General features: G+C 40.2%; 1 protein-coding gene across 1 annotated transcript in view; it reads left to right on the forward strand.

Annotated features, from left to right (window-relative positions):
• CUL9 (cullin 9) overlaps positions 1-17,731 on the forward strand; it is a 352,312-nt gene extending 334,581 nt beyond the window's left edge. Inside the window, exons 40-43 of the mRNA XM_085856907.1 lie at positions 3,979-4,070; positions 8,997-9,171; positions 10,026-10,066; positions 17,361-17,731. Coding sequence (XP_085713033.1) covers positions 3,979-4,070; positions 8,997-9,171; positions 10,026-10,066; positions 17,361-17,523 — 471 coding nt within the window. The 3' untranslated portion in view covers positions 17,524-17,731. The remainder of the gene's footprint in view (positions 1-3,978; positions 4,071-8,996; positions 9,172-10,025; positions 10,067-17,360) is intronic.
• Positions 17,732-17,972: the final 241 nt, after the last annotated feature.

A 17,972-nucleotide genomic window follows, 5' to 3' on the forward strand; every position in this document is an offset into this window, starting at 1 on the left:
TGGGAAACCTCCATTACATGACCATGAGTTTAAAGGGATAGTGAATGCTCTGGTTTTCACTGGAATGAGGGTGGTTCTGGGAAACTCCTCCATTACATGGCCATGAGTTTAAAAGGGTAGTGAATGCTCTGGTTGACACTGGGGTGAGGGTGGTTCTGGGAAACCCCTCCATTACATAACCGTGAGTTTAAAGGGGTAGTGAATGCTCTGGTTGACACTGGAGTGAGGGTGGTTCTGGGAAACCCCTCCATTACAAGACCGTGAGTTTAAAGGGGTAGTGAATGCTCTGGTTGACACTTTGGGGAGAATGGTTCTCGGAAACCCTCCATTACATGACCGTGAGTTTAAAGGGGGAATGAATGCTGTGGTTGATACTTGGGGGAGGATGGTTCTGGGAAACCCTCCATTACTTGACCGTGAGTTTAAAGGGGGCAGTGAATGCTCTAGTTCACAATGAAGCAAGGGTTATTCCGTGAAACCCCTCCATGACATGACGAGTGACACCCCCCCCCCTTAATAAAACACTTGTATTAAAAGTCCTGCAAAGGTATGTATGTGGTATTCAGTCTTCAGTTATTTTATGATTACAAAATGCTGTCTCAACGAACTGAAAACAATCTTCGCAGCAATGGATGTTCAGGTGAAATTTTTTAAAATATTCCCCAAATATCATTAACATTTGCACCGTTTTTTTGTTACAATTTGAACAGGATCACCCCTAAAAATGCATATTTTGACATCAATGTTTCAAAATTTTTCGGTGGACATGCCACCTGACCCCCCCCCGGTAAGGAGTCGTTTTGCTCTTGCTTTCCTTTTTTCAGAAGCTCTGCAGTTTCACCCATGCAAACGCAATGTTATTGTCGTCTCTGAGGAACATGTGTGCTTCGATGAGGATGTGACCTTTTATAACTGTTCTTAGATTGCTAATCTCGTTAGTTGATCAGAAGTGTCGGAAAATATTGCTGTCTTTTCTTCCAAAAGCCTGGTTTGCTGGCAATAGCATACAGGTTCAGGTAATCACTTTGATGTATTGTATAGCAACAAATGGCTGCAGATTTTTCTCTTGGTTAAAAGCAGTTCATCATCATAATGATTTTATATTTCAACATGAAATGCTTCCTGGTTTACACATATGTTCCTCATCATCCCTCCCTGTATATCTGTGGATATTTCGTTTATTGTCACAAATCCTTTTCCGACTTTAAGTTCAACTGTTTAACTTTCCTGATTTTGTGATGGAAATCTCATGCCAGACCTTTATCTCTTTCTTCATTTTTCTTGTTTTTCCTCGACTCCAAAGAGGGGAGCTTGCTGCGGAACTCAGACTTGGCAGGAGGTATCCGTTTGCTAAAAGCTCATCACCTGGAAGATGGACCAAAACTAATGCATCATCTGCAGGATCGCCTTCTGGCTATTCTTCAGGCTTCAGCACAGGTTAATAGGGCCTTTAAGGAACATGTGTTCCTGTTTGTGGATGTGACTTTTTACAGCTGTTATTAAATTGCTCATCTCATTAGGTGATCAGAGATGTAGCAAAATATGTCTGACTTTTCTGCCCAAAGCACAGTTTGCTAGCAATATTACTCCAGCACATTACTATGATGGTCAGTTGCTAATGTAAGTCCCTCAATATTGTACAGCTAACACACCTTACTTATTTACATATTTAACTTATTGAGTGTTTCACTATGATATTACACTAAAATCATCCTGCTCATGTCAGGGGGTGTTCTTTATCTTGAAAAATGGTTCACTTTACACATATGCCACTGGCAGTTTTGGTTCAGTCATTACAGTTAAAACTAGAAGGGCACTCGGTAGAGTGCATACATACCTTCACCACACGATTCCTGATCCAGTAAAATGATCCAGTATCAGGCCCAATTTTTTTTTTGAAATATCATGCTATACATCATTTTTGGCCCCATCTCTCAATGATGAAGAATCACTTAAAACAAAAACACATTATCAGATCCGGATCCGGATCCGGATTTTCACCAAAATTTGAATCGACTCTTCCTTGTCGCACACTCAACCTGTCCACAAGTTTAGTCCGAATCCGTCCACATCTTTTTGAGATATCCTATTCACAGACAGACAGTGGTGAAATGTAACCTCTGTCCATCTTTTGTGGCAGAGGTAAATATAATGAAGCACCATTATCATTTATAAATGATAAAAGTGAAAGGTTGTCAGATGGGAGAAAAAGAAAGGTGAAGAGAATCTCAGAGAAGAGGGGAGAGAATGGAAAGTTGTTTGAAACGAGAGGCTTTACTCATAAAACACAGGAGTATGGTGTAGTATGATGAAGGGGAGCTCATAAATTTGACATTTTGCACACTTCGATGGAGATATGGTCTTCCTATTTATTTAATTAATTATGCTTTGTTCTGAAATTTATTTTGCGATATATTTTATGCAAACACCCCAACTGTAAAATATAAGTAATAGTCCACTGTCATTGATGATCCCAAAACCAGCAATCTCTTTTATATACATCAAACTTGATTACACTTCACTCACGTGCACTTGAGTTAACTCCACTCCTTTCATCCTCATCATTCATGACCATTCAACTGTACCAGACGCTTGACTGAGTGTCAGTGCTGCCGAACCATTCCCTGGGCAAAGATTATGCTGGGTCGTTTTTATTGTGTTCCTAACACAGGGTTCACACAGTCCTTGAAACTCCTGGAAAATCGAGAAAATTGCACAAATATAAATAATCTGCCAGGCCAATGGTTGGAATTGTTAATTCTGCCGGTCTCTTTCAGAGAACATCTCCAATTTTAACTCCCCCAGGGATATACGATTAAAGCTGCACTCAAATAGTTTCTCACTCGCAAAATCTGCAATGCCAGGTCATTACACGAAACGTGTTCTCACACAACAACAGTTTATTCTCAGAATGTATGCGGAGTTGACATAATTAAGGGTGTAGTTGAAGGCTTGTTGCTTTGTAGGGTTTGTTTCTACAATTGGTGCCCACGATTTTTAATAGTAACACAGAGTTTCTTAGACCTCTCCCCCCTCCTCCCACTCCCGAGTAAAAGGTCAAAATCAAATTGACGGTCTGAAAAAAGCAAAAAAAAGCGCTTTGTGTCATCACTTCATTTTGCTGATGTGGCATCTCAAAGACCGCTTGGCCTTCCAATATGTTCTTGCATCATAATAGTGTACTTGTACTGAAATTGTGCACCTGATATTTGTTTTGTGTCCTTGACCTACCTTTTTCAGATTGTGACCTAATTATCAAAAAAAACGTTTTTGATCATAACTTCAATAATTATCCTCTGATTTTCATGATGTTGATCGAGTCTTATGGATATATTGTCAATGAGAACACATTTAAGCCAGGGGAGGCGTACCCTTCCATCCATCCATTGGGACTATACTCTGTGCAGAGCGTTGGTGCTGCCTCAGCAGTCTCCTTGGCTATTGGACACAATCCTGGACAAGTCGCCACTCTGACACAGGATACCAGCAGGCTGGCATTCATTTGCCAACCTCTGAAGGATGATAGGCAGAGTCAACCCCACCTGATGTTAATTAAACAACTAAGGGGAATTTGAACTCAGGCTCCAAAGCCCACCACCCTAACCATTAAGCCAACACCAGACATATAAATTTCAAGTCAATGGGTTGAAAATTGAGGATTTTAGAAATACCACCTAAGTTGTTGACAAACACTTTGGAATCACAGATGTCGTTATTTTAATGTTATTGTCATTAAATTTTGTATTGTTGAATATTTATTACAATTTATTTTGCAGTGATCAAACTGATCACAGCATTCATGAAAAGTCCAAGTTTTTTTTTTAAGTTTTTCTTTTTTAAAGTCAAACCCGAGAGATGAATTTAAGAGGCCAGCATTCCGACAAGCCGTCTCACCAGTCTTATTTTCCTCACCATCCTATCATTGGTGTCAATTGTGATCTTTATCTGATGCTGCTTTTCGCCTTCGGTTTTCCACAGGATTTCCGGATCGGTGTACAAGCCAATGGAGATGTTTTGGAGCAACAGGACGAAAATGAGAAAAAAATGAATAGCACCAACTGCAGGCCAGGGTAAAATACATCGTATGTGATCTTTCTGGCACACTGATCATTTCATGCATGACAAAGGCCTGTATGTGTCACCTTACCTGCTGTAACACTGCCAACTGCCATAACTTTGTGCATTCGTTTTATACATTATATCATGCTAAAGGAGGAGAGTTGAAGAAGTATATTGTACTAAAAATTAGCATTTGAGGAGTGGGATGGTAGGGATGGGGTATGGGGGGGGAGGGGTGGGGGCTTACAGAGGACAAACTGAAGTTACACTCGACCAAACTGCATTACCAAATACCCATAACCTCTGTCTGAATGCACAATGCAAACATTTGGTGTAAAGGCATTTAGAACATTTTCTTTTGTAACTTTTCTGTTGTTGAACAAGTTGGCAATTAACCTAGTGTGTGGCCTCACCTTCCTATTGTTGACTGCAGGTGAAAGTGAGGAAGGATGTGAAAAATAAACAAATAAGGAGTCTTTGGGTGGATGCCAATTAGACTGCAGATCAACATTTACACACTGCTGCAAAGTCGATTGCCAGTGATTTATTTATTTTGTTCGGAGAAAGATGGGACTGGCTGGTTTCTTGCGATTCATATGCCAGTAACTAGGCTCACTTCACAGTCATTCATGGACTAGTGTAGCAAAACCTGGAGCTTCTTGTGAAAGGACAATTTTTATTTGTGCTGCTTCCATTTTGCCAAATGGAGCAATGTCTACTGTGGGCATGGATGCAGAATAGTAACCTTATTTGGCCGAGCCAAGGTAAACTGGGTGACCTGCAGTCAAAATTGGTTGACAATAGTGATGAAAAATATTTGGCCTGTGAAGATCAATCTATATATCTACACATTCCTGTGACACCTTCAGTCAAACATCAGGCATGGGCAGCCGGTTCGTGAATGACGGGTAAAAAACTTCCTTGCCAAATGGAGCAATGTCTTTTGTGGACATGGATGCAGAATAGTAACCTTATTTGGCCAAGCCAAGGTAAACTGGGTGACCTGCAGTCAAAATTGGTTGACAATCGTGAGGAAAAGTATTTGGCCTGTGAAGATCAATCTATGTATCTACACATTCCTGTGACACCTTCAGTCGAACATCAGGCATGGACAGCCGGTTCGTGAATGACGGGAAAAAACTTACTGCGGTTAACCCCAACAGAAGTAAAGTGTATGCCAATGGTGAAACTATATCCCGCTTACCTGCTCAGCCACTTCCCTCAATAATCTCGGGTGCATATTACCTGGCCCTTATCTACTCTTAGATGTCATAGCTGTTCCTTTACCTCCTCCACTCCAACCTGGATCTTCTGTAAAAAAAAATATCTCATTGTACCTTGCCACGAATAGGGTATGACGGCCCACTGTACAGAGTTCCACTTCCTTCAGCAAAAAACAAGAACCTGTGGTTGCAGTGACCCCAGGAACAAAAACACTAGACACTGGAGGATTGGAAAACATTGCCTGGTCTGACGAATCCTGGTTCCTGCAGTTTCACACTGACGGGAGGACCTGGGGCATAGATAAAACCACATCATGCCGTGTGTCAACATTGCAGGTGGGTGGTGGTGGTGGACTGATGGTGTGGGGTGTATTTTCATGGCATATATTCGGTCCCTTGATAAAAGTGAAGCAACGTTTGGCAATGTTGTTCAGATGTCCTGTGACATTCAATCAGGTGGATCCCTTCATGGCAGCAATGTATCTATCTGCGAATGGATTTCTTCAGCAGGATAATGCCCCATGCCACAAGGCTAGGATTGTCCAGGAATGGTTCCACGAACATGACGGTGAATTCAGCTTCCTGCAGTGGCCTCTCCAGTTACCAGATCTCAATCCAATTGAGCATCTGTGCGATGAGATGGAACGAACTATTCGGAGTAGAGATCCATTACCAGCCAACTCGACACAACTGTGGGAAGCAATGGAGTCAACATGGGACAACATCCCCGTGGAACCCTTTCGACACCTTGCAGAGTCCATGCCCTCAATAATTGAGGCTGTTCTGAGGGCAAAAGGGGGGTGAAACTTAAAATTAGGAAGGTGTTCCAAATGTTTTGTACACTGAGTGTCTGTCTCCGAACGTGTCCGGGCAGTGTTTGTCTCCAGGCAGAGTTTGTCTCCAGGCGGTATTTATAGTATGTCCGATAGAAAATGGATTTCAGACATTATTTTGTTTCCATCTTCACTGTTATTCTATGCAGAATCATTTTGATGAGACGGTATGAATTTCAATAAATGCTCCACCTCTCACCTCACACTGTCTTCCCTTCCCACACCCCTCCTCACTCTTCCTCTCTCCTCTCCCTCTTTCCCCCTCCATCTCCTCATCCTCCTTCCTTGTTCCCCCACCCCTCCCCGCTCTCTTTCCCTCCTCTTTCCCCCACCTCCACCTCACTCCCCCCCCCTCTCTCTCTCTCTTCCCCATCTTTTTCTCCCCCCCTCCCCCTTTAGTATTCCCTTCAGCGAAGCGACGTGTGGTATTTTCTAGTATCTAATATATAAAACTCTTTCTAACCAGTGACTCACCAACTGATATTAAAGGTCGGTTCCTTCTGTGTGACGTAGAAAGTTGAAATGTGTGCCAGTGGACATTGAAGCCATTACACTGGGGAAAATAAATCACAGAATCTTCAGACAACATCCATAAATGAAAATATAAATCAATGGGAAAAGAAGTATATTAAAATTATATAAATGAAAAATCAAATGCAAGTCAGCGATCTGAGACAATCGTGAAGCACAGTAATTTTGTATGCCAACTGACATTGAAGCCGATACACCAGGAAAAATCACAGAACCATCAGAAAACATCCGCAAATAAAAATATAAATAAATCAAAAAAATTAATCCGAGACATTGGGGAAGGTGTGTGTGTGTGTGTGTGTGTGTGTGTGTGTGTGTGTGTGTGTGTGTGTGTGTGTGTGTGTGTGTGTGTGTGTGTGTGTGTGTGTGTGTGTGTGTGTGTTTTCATCTACTCGTGCCTCCTGCCCATCCCCAACTGAGACTACAGTTACCGCTTTTCATCTCACCAACCGACTGACCAACAGCAAACTCCAGGTTTTGTGACAAACCAGTCAAGAACGAATGGTTCCCCAAGTACCTTTGAGTCGCCCTTGATCACAGCCTCACGTTTCGTGAACACCAAAATTGGGTCACTGAAAAGATCAAGACTTGGGTAAACATCATCCGGAAACTAGCAAGCACCACCTGGGAATCAAGTGAATGCACTCTTCACTCTAGCCTTGCTCTTGTGTACTTTGCAGTGGAATACTGTTCTGTTTGTGCAGAGAGCAGCCACACAAAACACATGGACACTGTCTTGAAAACACTGATGTGGATAATCAGTGGTACATTGAAATCGACACCTGTGCAGTGGCTCCCAGTCCTGCCTAACATCCCACCCTTTGATGTGTGTCGGAAGGAAAGGATGCCGAGAGAGTTTGCATCAAAGCCAACCAAAAGTTTCCAGTCCATGAAGACCTGCAGAATTTCTCAAATAGGTGACTCGAGTCACGCAAACGTTTCTGGGGTTCTGCAAATGTTTAGAGTGACACGGGATTTAACACAAAGGACAAGTGGCGCAATCTCTGGACAGACAACAACATTGCTCACAAAGAACTGGTCAGTAATGTGACAGAAGAGCCTCCAGGTTTTGACCTTCCAGGGAAACAGTGTGGGGTCTGCATTCAACAGGATCTGTACTCTCCATGCAAAGACATCATGCCACCTCCACAAATGGAATTTCAAAGACAGCCCAGCATGTGACTGTTGTCACCCAGATCAGACTATTCATCACAGGCCATGCTCCCATCACCACTGTTGAGGAAACTGTGGAGGTTGTGAACAGCTTCAGATTTCTAGACGTTCAAATCTCTGATGATATGACACAGTCAAACAACACCTAAATCCATCATATCAAAAGCACAACAGCGCCTCTATTTTCTCAGACGGCTAAGGAAATTTGGACTGCATACTTGCACACTTGAGAACTTTTATCGCTGCACCATCGAAAGCATACTGACCGGCTGCGTCACAGCCTGGTACAGCCATTCTGCTGCACAGGACCACATGGCCATATAAAACATTGTTAGGACTGCACACAAAAAAAATCACAGGTAAAGAGCTTTCATCCATTGAAGATATCTACATCAATCGCTGATATAGAAAGGCCCATTATAAAAGACCCCACTCATCCTGTACACGGACTTATCCCTATGCTATCAGGCAGGCGGTATCGTAGTTTCCGGACTCGTACCACCAGGTTTAGGGACAGTCTTTTTTCCCAAGACTGGTCGCATCCTAAACCGCCACTAAATAGGATTATGCTGATGCTCTGTGTTGTATGTAAATTATGTTATGTGTAAATTGTAAAATGTAAATTCATCAAAACTGTTTTAAATTTTGCTGTAGTGTTGTTATAAATATTGATTGAGAGAGGTATGCATTGAAGAAGAAGGCTGTTTGTGAATAAGAATTTAATTGTTTGTTAACCTTAATTTTTAAACATATGACAATAAAAGTGACTTGACTCGACTAGACTTGAGTGTCACCTACGGAAGTTTGATGAAGGATTTTGGGGAATTCACCTATCAACAGACAGTGCTTTAACTTGGCTGTCTAATTTAGACTTGTATCTGTGAGCTGTAGTTTGTCAAACACAAGAAAAGAAGAAAAAAAAACCTCCACCTTCCTGTTTGTGTATACCCAGAGGTAGTGAGGCAGCCATGAGTGGAAGAAATTCTGGATGCTGCTAACTCTGCTCATTGTGCTCAGTTTCAGTGCCTGTCCAATTTTTGTTTTGTAAATCCTTTTACCTTACACAATACATTTTAAAAAGTCATGACACTTTACACTTTCAAACATCTATGAAGCTTTTTATCATTAATTGAAACATTCAGCGGAGAAGTGGAAAGTTGATTTTATTTATTTGCAGATCGAATGGGATGGAGGAGAGGGAGACGTGTGAGAGTGATGCCACATGGACAGCGGAGTGTGAATATGAGGAGGAAAGTGAAGATGACAGTGAAGATGGAGATGATGACGACGACGACGACGACGACGACGACGATCACGATGGTGAAGACCCGAATGTATCATATCTCGATGAGGTACAGTTTTGTGTTTATTATATGAAATTCTTCTTTTCCTGGGAATGGTTTGTGTTTTTGAGGTTTTGAAAACAATCATCTTTGATGCACATAGTGAGGAAAAATAAGATGTGATCACCTCATTTTATTAAGCCACATTAAATAGTTTATCAATGATTTATTTGAAGGTTGAAATCAACAAAGGCTTTAAAAGGAAATTCTAAATATTATTATACACCGCTCCTTCCCATTTCCATATCTTGGCCATGCATGATGTCATCGCCGGGTGCCAAAGGAAGGGAGTACTCAGTTTTCACTCCGTTTGTTTGTTTGTTTTCTTTCTTGTTTGTTTGTTATTTGCAAAATCGAAGATTTTTCAAGCTTATTGGTCAGTCGATTTTGTAATTCTGTTTGTCTGTTTGTCTTTTTGTCGCCTACAGGTCATAATTTTAAACCCATCTTCACGAAATTTCACCACATGGTAGAGTTTGTCATAAAGAAGAAGCCTATAGTTTTTAAGGTTAAAAGGTCAACACAGGCCAAAGGTCAACAACTAAGGTGATATTTCTAAGATCCTCAATTTTCATCATATTGACTTGAAATTTGAACAGGATTTATATTTCATGTCAATTAATTCAACCAACCAATTATTTTTGAGGTCAACATGGACCTAAAGGTCAACAACTTAGGTGGGATTTCTAAAATCCTCAATTTTCATCCGATTGACTTGAAATTTGAAGAGAATTTATATTCAGGTCACTAAATTAAACCAACCAATTATTTTTGAGGTCAAATTTGTTTTGATGGATTTTGCAAGTATCGTGCTCTGCACGACGTCTTATTATTCTGTCTGTCTATTTGTCTGTCACCTACAGGTCACAATTTCCAACCAATCTTCAGGAAACGTCACCACATGGTACAGTTTGTGATAAGGAAAAAGCCTATTGTTTTTGAGGTCAAAAGGTCAACATAGGCCAATGGTCAACAACTTCGGGGAGATTTCTAAATTCCTCAATTTTAATCTGATTGACTTCAAATTTGAAGAGGATTTATATTTGAGGTCACTGAATTCAACCACCAATTGTTTTTGAGGTCCACATTGACCAAAAGGTCAACATAGGCCTTAGTTTTTTCTAATTTTCTATTTTCATCCAATTCACTTGACATTTGAAGAGGAGTTGCATATTTGGTCATTTAATTCAACCACCAATTATTTTTAAGGTCAAACTTGTTTTGATGGATTTTGCAAGTATCGTGCTCTGCACGACATCGTCTTGTTACTTGCAAAATCGAAGATTTTTCAAGTATATTTGTTTGTCGATTTTGTTATTGTCTGTCTGTCTGTTTGTCGCTTAAAGGTCACAATTCTAAACCTATCATCATGAAACTTTAACAAGTTGTAGAGGTAATCTCAACTGAGAAGCCTATTGATTTTGGGGTCAAATAACAAAGGTCATCTTTAGTTCAAATTTTTTAAATCGTCATTTTTCATTCGATTGACTTGAAATTTGAACAAGATTTGCATAGTACATTACTGAATTAGGAAACCAACTATTTTTGAAGTCAAAAGGTCAAAGGTCAACTCAAGTTCAAATGTCTAAAATCACCAATTTTTCTTTGAAAAATCGTCAACTTTATCCGATTGACTTGATAACTAAAAAACAATTGCATAGTACATTACTGAATTGGGAAACCAAATATTTTTGAGATCTAAAGGTTAAAGGTCAACTCAAGGTCAGACTTCTAAAATCATCAATTTTCAACTGAAAAAAATCATCAATTTACATCCTATTGACTTGAAAGTTGAACAGGATTTGCACAGTCCATCACTGAATTTGGAAAGCAACTATTTTTGAGGTCAAATGGTCAAATCGATGTCAAATTTGTAAATCGTCAAATTTCATATGATTAACCTGGGAATTAAGCAGCAATTGCTTCGTGCATCAATGAATTTGGAAACCAACTATTTTTGAGGTCAGGAGGTCAACTCAAGGTCTAACTTCTAAAATCATCGATTTCAATCTGAAAAATAAACTATTTTCATCCGATTGACCTGAACTTTGATGAAGATTGCCAATTTTAATCTTAATGAAATGGACAATTTGATGTAGCCATGGTAACGTTTGGAGAGGGGGGTGGATTTTGCAAGTATCGTGCTCTGCATGACATCATTTTCTTGTTTGTTTGTTTGTCCGGACGATATCTCAACCATCCTTTGATGAAGGAAGCTGAAATTTGGAGAAAAAAGTGAAGATGTGCTTTGGAAAAAACGCTATTCTTTTTTTTTGGATTGATCTATTTATCGTTTAATTATTTAATTATTACCTGTTTATTAATTGTTTATTTATTTAATTTTCCTCCTGGCAATATCTCAGGCATATTTTGAGCTCGGAAGCTGATATTTGGACATGACAGTGACCAAGTGATTTGGCTATAAGCAGTATTTTTGATTTATGATTTGTACATATTTACCTCAGTACATTTGTCTACATTTATGTAAAAAGTACATTTGTACACATTCACCTCAGAAGTGCACTACTCCCTCCCAATTCTGTGTCCACGTGCTGCACGGTAGCATTGGTGGGGTGCCCAATGCGCCCTGGCAATGTCGCGCTGGAGGATATATTTATTTATTTGGCATGTGGGCGGTGTACTTTGAATGTACCAGTACTTGCTAGAGTTTTATTTCAAATAACATGAATTCATAAAATATCCCAAATCTCAATGAAAGTCGCCAAAATAAAGCTGTAATACAAGAAGAAGAAAAAAAAGAGTAATTTTGTTTTTACCTCATCTGGAACGTAGTTCCAGGGAGCTTATGGGATGGTGCGTCGTCCATCCGTCCGTCCATCCACAAAAACTTGCAACTTCTTCTCTGAAACTACACATACGATGTTGATAAAACTTTACCACAACATTCATCACCATGTGTGTACCAAAGTTTGTTCATGACATTAGAAAAACAGAGATTAAAGGGGTATAAGGGGGGGGGGTTGCCCCCTAAAATATGTATTTGCTTTCTTCTCCAAAACTACACACAATTTTGATGAAACTTGACCACAACCTTTATCACCTGTGATGTACCAAGGTTTGTTCAAAGCATTAAAAAAAATCCGTTGGTATTTACTTTCCTCTCCATTATATATTTTGTGGATCATCCATGCCTAGCAGTGGTTCCCTGGTTATCTTACCTAGCTGCTACCAGGTGAGCGCCCAGGTGTACTGCCCCAATGTTTAAGTGGATGCATCACAAATTTGTTGTTGAATAAATGGAGAGAAGTAAAATGGGAAAATGTCTAAGTGTACAAACAATTCAAACAGTCTCAGCATCAGTTCTGTATGTGTTCTATGCACGGTTACATCTTTACGTTACATCTTTACGTTATAAGTTACAAACTCCAAACTCGGGGTACAAATACAACTTTGTGCGGTTGGGGGGGTGGGGGTAGCGTCAGCTATGTGGCCAAAGCCTCACATGAGGGTATGCAGGGGGAAAGGGGGGGGCATAAATTATCTTTGTAAATGTGTACCATGTCATGCCATCTGGTGGCAGAGGGTATTTCAACTTCCAAATTTCCTTTGGCTACAAAGTGTTACTTATTCATGTTTCTCTTCCTGCCCAATGTCGGGTAAATCTGCTAGTAAATATATAAATTCCAATCATCAGCAAGATCATGGAATCCATCATTGCAGTTGACATAAAATCATTCCTTTTCTCAAACTGGATGGTATTCATCAAATACATACCCCATGTGGTCTTGTGAAGGACTTGGTGTGAGCCAACTCTTCTGTTTTTTAATCTCTGGGCATTAGGCTTTGTTTAATTCACCATGTATGTTCTAAGGTGGCGTGCATCATCCAAGTAATATGCGCTATATCAAATGGTCATGTAACATGTGGTAAAGTTTCATTTTCCTCTGTTGAACAGTTTTCGATGCACGCTCTTGACAAAATTCAGACGTGACCAATTGCTTAACCCCACTTTTCAGTTCATGCGCGTGGTGTAAAAATCACTCATAGAGTGCCATTTGGCAAAACAGAACAAAGTAGAATGGCGTTTGGTGGAGTGCATACCTCCGCCAGGCTGAATAGTTTACGCTTTGTATCGCACTTATACGCTGGATCGGAATCAAAATCGAATCGGCTTGTTCTTGTCACTGACCCAACTCAAATCCACCAAGTTTTGTCATAACTCGTCCACAACTTTTTGGTATATCGTGATGTATATACTTTTTAACACCACCTCTCAATTTTAGAAAATAGGACTATGTTGATATTTTAGCCTCAAAAATAATTGGTGGTTGAATTTAGTGAGCTGATATGAAAATCCTGTTCAAATTTCAAGTCAATCGGATGAAAATTCACAATTTTAGAAATATGGCCTCCATACGTACATACCCTACCAATCGCTGAACCTCGCTTTTTGCTTCACGAGCACAGGGTAATTACTCATCTCAGATCATCAACTTAGATTCAGACCAGGTCACTCCACGCTGGATATGCCGCTTCTACTCACCCAACAATCGACAGAGGCCACCAATGTCAGACATGAGATCAGGGCAGTCTCTCTGGACATATCTCGTGTTTTCGATATCGTCTGGTGTTCTGCCTTGCTCTCCAAACTGTCTACCTATCGAATCCATGGCCAACTCCACTCTTGGAATACTGACTTCCTCCACTCTCGTAGCCAACAAGCGGCTCTCAACGGAATCCTATTGTTGCGGATCCGGGGTTTGAAACTCTGCATGAGAGGAAACACTCTGGTCCATCCCGAACACCCAGTCCTGATAACTCTGCGTGCCGGCGGCTTGCCAATCCTGGCCGGGTTACATTACTTCGTGTGTTACCGTTTCCAGTGGATTGACCGCACGAAGCGAGTTTCCTGCCCTCAATAGATCGCGTTTGTGAACTGGTGTGTTAAACAATTATGAAGAGACATAACTAGAACTGGCAGTTTATAACTGCTGGCAGTGATAAATGGGTACCAAGACATCCCACTTTGATACAACCACGCTTTGCTCGGCCATCTGACCCTGACCCAGGACGTTTTTCATTATTATTCCATTGAATTTAGAATGGGATTAAAATAAATTCAATTCAAATCAAATGGAAGACCAAACAGGTACAGTCCTGCATTGGAGTAATCAGAAGGAAGCCGAACAAGCAAAAAGCAAAGATGAAGTCGTCAGAAGGAACCTGGATAGGATTTACATTTCAGCTGCTGCTCCTCTACCCCCAAACCCATTCAGGCACAGCCAAGTGAGCCTTCTTCAAAAATAAAAAGAACTAAAATTATAAAAAATTAAAAAATAATTCTGGCTGCCAGATCATGCGTCCAATCAAGTTGAAATGTAAAACAAGTATCCCCATCACTTCTACATCATACATGTGAAGTTTCACGTTGATTGGTTAAGCGGTTCCAGAGAAAACATTATTTTATATTTTCTTCAATCCAATATGATTGCAAAACCATGTGACCTATCAATGATTCCTAAAACAAACTTGTACAACTATGGCTTGGGGAACATTTGTGTGAAGTTTCCCCTCAATTTGTCCAGCCATTCTGGAGAAGAAGATTTTTACAGTTGTTGGAGTAAATCCAATATGGCTGCCGAACCATGTGACCTATGACATCAAATGTGTGAACCTTTTGTTCCTTATGGATAGGTGATCATAACGTTATAAAGTTTCGCCTTGATCTGTTCAGCCACTTCAGAGAAGAAGATTTTTGAAGGTGTTTTTATTTTTATTTTTATTTTTTTTTAATATGGCTGCCAAATCACATGACTGATGATATCACCAAATTTTTTTCTGTGGACCATTTTATTCCTAGATGACCTTCAAACATTTTCACACTAATCAGATGTAGCATTCTACATTTGCAATTATGATGTCATAACGAAGGCACCTATGATGTCATCAAAGAGAAATCTCACTCATTCCTCATGAGGAGTACTTGTCGTGTGCCAAGTTTCAAATTTTTCCTTGGTGCGGTTTCAGAGATAGAGGTCCAAAGTTTTCCATTTTTCCAACATGGCTACCACACCATGTGACCCATGACATCTTAATTATCATTAAAACATTCGACATGAGTAGTCGCACCACTAGTGAAGATTTTGTCTCAATCCGACAAGCAGTTGCGGAGAGAAACACGAAAGTTCTGTGCGGACAAACGAATGAACAAATGAAAATCACTCATAGTGACAACTTGGCAAAACAGCACAAAGTAGAACGGCACTCGGTAGAGCGCATACCTCTGCCAGGTGGAACAGTTTATGTTTTGTATCCCCCTGATGGGCTGGATCCTAACCAAAATCCACCCGCTTGTTCTTGGCACCTATCCAACTCATCAACCTTGTTTTGTCATAACTCGTCCACAACTTTTTTGATATAGTGATATATTTAGTTTTTCGCCCTAATTTATCAATTTTAGAAATTAGACCTGTGTTGACCTTTGACCTAAAATTAATTGGTAGTTCAATTCAGCGACCTGACATGAAAATGCTCTTCAAATTTCAAGTCAATCGGATGAAAATTGAGGATTTTAGTAAATTCGGCTGAAATTGGCCTTTTGGCCTATGTTTACCTTAAAATTAATAGGTGGTTGAATTCAGTGACCTGATATGCAAATGTTCTTCAAATTTCAAGTCGATCAGATGAAAATTGAGGATTTTAGAAATCTGGCCGATGTTGACATTTTGGTCTATGTTGACCTTTTGGCCTATATTTACCTCAAAATTAATAGGTGCTTGAATTCAGCGACCTGATGTGTAAATGCTCTTCAAATTTCAAGTCATTTGGATGAAAATTGACAATTTTCGAAACAATTTTATAACTTGGCCTATTTTGGGTTGACCTTGTGGCCAATGTTGACCTTATGACCTAAGATAACCTAAAAAGTAACAGGTGGTTGAATTCACTGACCTGATCTGCAAATCCTGTTCAAATTTCAAGTCAATCGGATGACATTTGAGGATTTTACAAAATTTTGGCTCAAATTGGCCTAACAGCCCATGTAGACCTTTTCAGTCGATCAAATTTTATGAAACTTCAATGCGGGACCGTCGCAGGGCCGGTGCATTAATCTCTGAAAATTTCAGAATGATCAGTTGAGTGGTTTGGGCTGGAGGCGAGCGGACAGACAAACACACAAACAAATGGGCCCAAACGCAATACCCTCTCCTTCGGCAAGGGTAACAAGTCCTGGTGAGGGTCCGCCATCTCTGATTGCTCATTCTCGTTACTTGCAAAATCTAAGATCTGCAAGTATTGACAGACCCCGCTATTCATGGAGGATACATTCCTGAAAAATGCCACGAATGTCGGGGCATTCTTTTTTGGGGGAGGTTTTATGGTTTGTTTTTAAACATGGTCTAGGATCGTGGAAGAGCGATTACACAGAACAAATCAGGACACAACATGACAAAGAGGTCAACAGAAGGGAAAACACCAACAGCAGGGCAAAGGGACAAAGTAGATGGAGACGGACAAACAAGGAATGCAGGTAACGATGAAAGGTAAGAGAGAACGCAAAGGGTGGACAATGTGGATACATAAGGAAAATACATATCATTGATGAAGATTCGGAATAATATGGGGCCGACAACACTGTCTTGGGGTACTCCAGCCTTGACAGGGAGAGGAGATGAAAAGGTCCAGTTTGGAGCCACATCTTGGCTATGAGAGTAGAGAAAGTCAATAAGCCATTTGTGGAACTGGCCTTGGATGCCATGGGCAGACAGTTTGAAGAGCAAGCCAGGATGAAGGACTGTATCAAAAGCATGAAAATTGTCCAGATATACAGCCCTAATCTCACATCTGACATCGAGGGCCTCCATTCATTGTTGGATGAGTAGAAGCAGCATGTCCAAGGTGGATTTTACCAAATGGAGCAGTTTAATACGACTAAGGCAGATGAGAAGTCCAATTTTATATTTGAAAACATGGAACACAGGCTGTGCCAAAATCTTATGGTTACCATTTTGGACTGCTGAAAAATGTGTACACAGATGAAATTTCATGTGCCTCCCATTCTTAAATCGGAAGGTATGCACGACTAGTTGCCCACCACCCACCCAATTTGGTACTTTTATCACCGAGTGCACATTTGTTGTGAAAATTTCACCTAAACATTTGCAGTATCACCCGAAGAGCTTGTTTCGTGCGATGAAACTTTTATCTTCTCTCTCTCTCCCCCACATGTTTCTTAGGATGAAGTTTGAAGGTACCTATTCACGGAACCATGTACATGATTGTGGAAATATATTTGCACTTGATGTACAATTTTGTTTCATTTTGTTTTTGCATCATAAATACACCAAACATAAAGCGGCCATTTGCATCCTGATTTTTGCAATGATCCTGATTTTTTGATCCTGATTTGCAATGCAATGATCCTGATTTGGGTGGGGATCCTGATTTTTGCAATGAGAATGTTGTCGAATGGCTGCTGGCCGTATCCTGCCTTACATACGCACATTGCTGTGTGCGCAATCTGTATGTTTGATAGCATGTGGTGTGCATTCCCGTGCATACCCATCAAGGTGTGTATAAATTGACAATAAAGCCACATATCCTTCAATTGTTAACTTGAATTGTGTTTGTGCTTTAACCATGAGCTATTGCTGCAATAATACAAGGCTTTTTTTATTTTAGAAAATGATTTTTAGCACAATGGCCACGAAGTGTTCTTATTTGGGTTTCAGTCATTGTAATTCTAAAGACCCAGGCATGAGAGAAAACGTAAGCTTATTGATAAATTTGTCATCGACAAGCCTGGAGGGTTTACTAAAACTTTTATCAAGTTTGTAAAAAAGATCTCT

Source organism: Eptatretus burgeri, chromosome 15, assembly GCF_056783735.1.
Source record: "Eptatretus burgeri isolate ZD-2024b chromosome 15, Ebu_testis_v1, whole genome shotgun sequence".
NCBI lineage: Eukaryota > Metazoa > Chordata > Myxini > Myxiniformes > Myxinidae > Eptatretus > Eptatretus burgeri.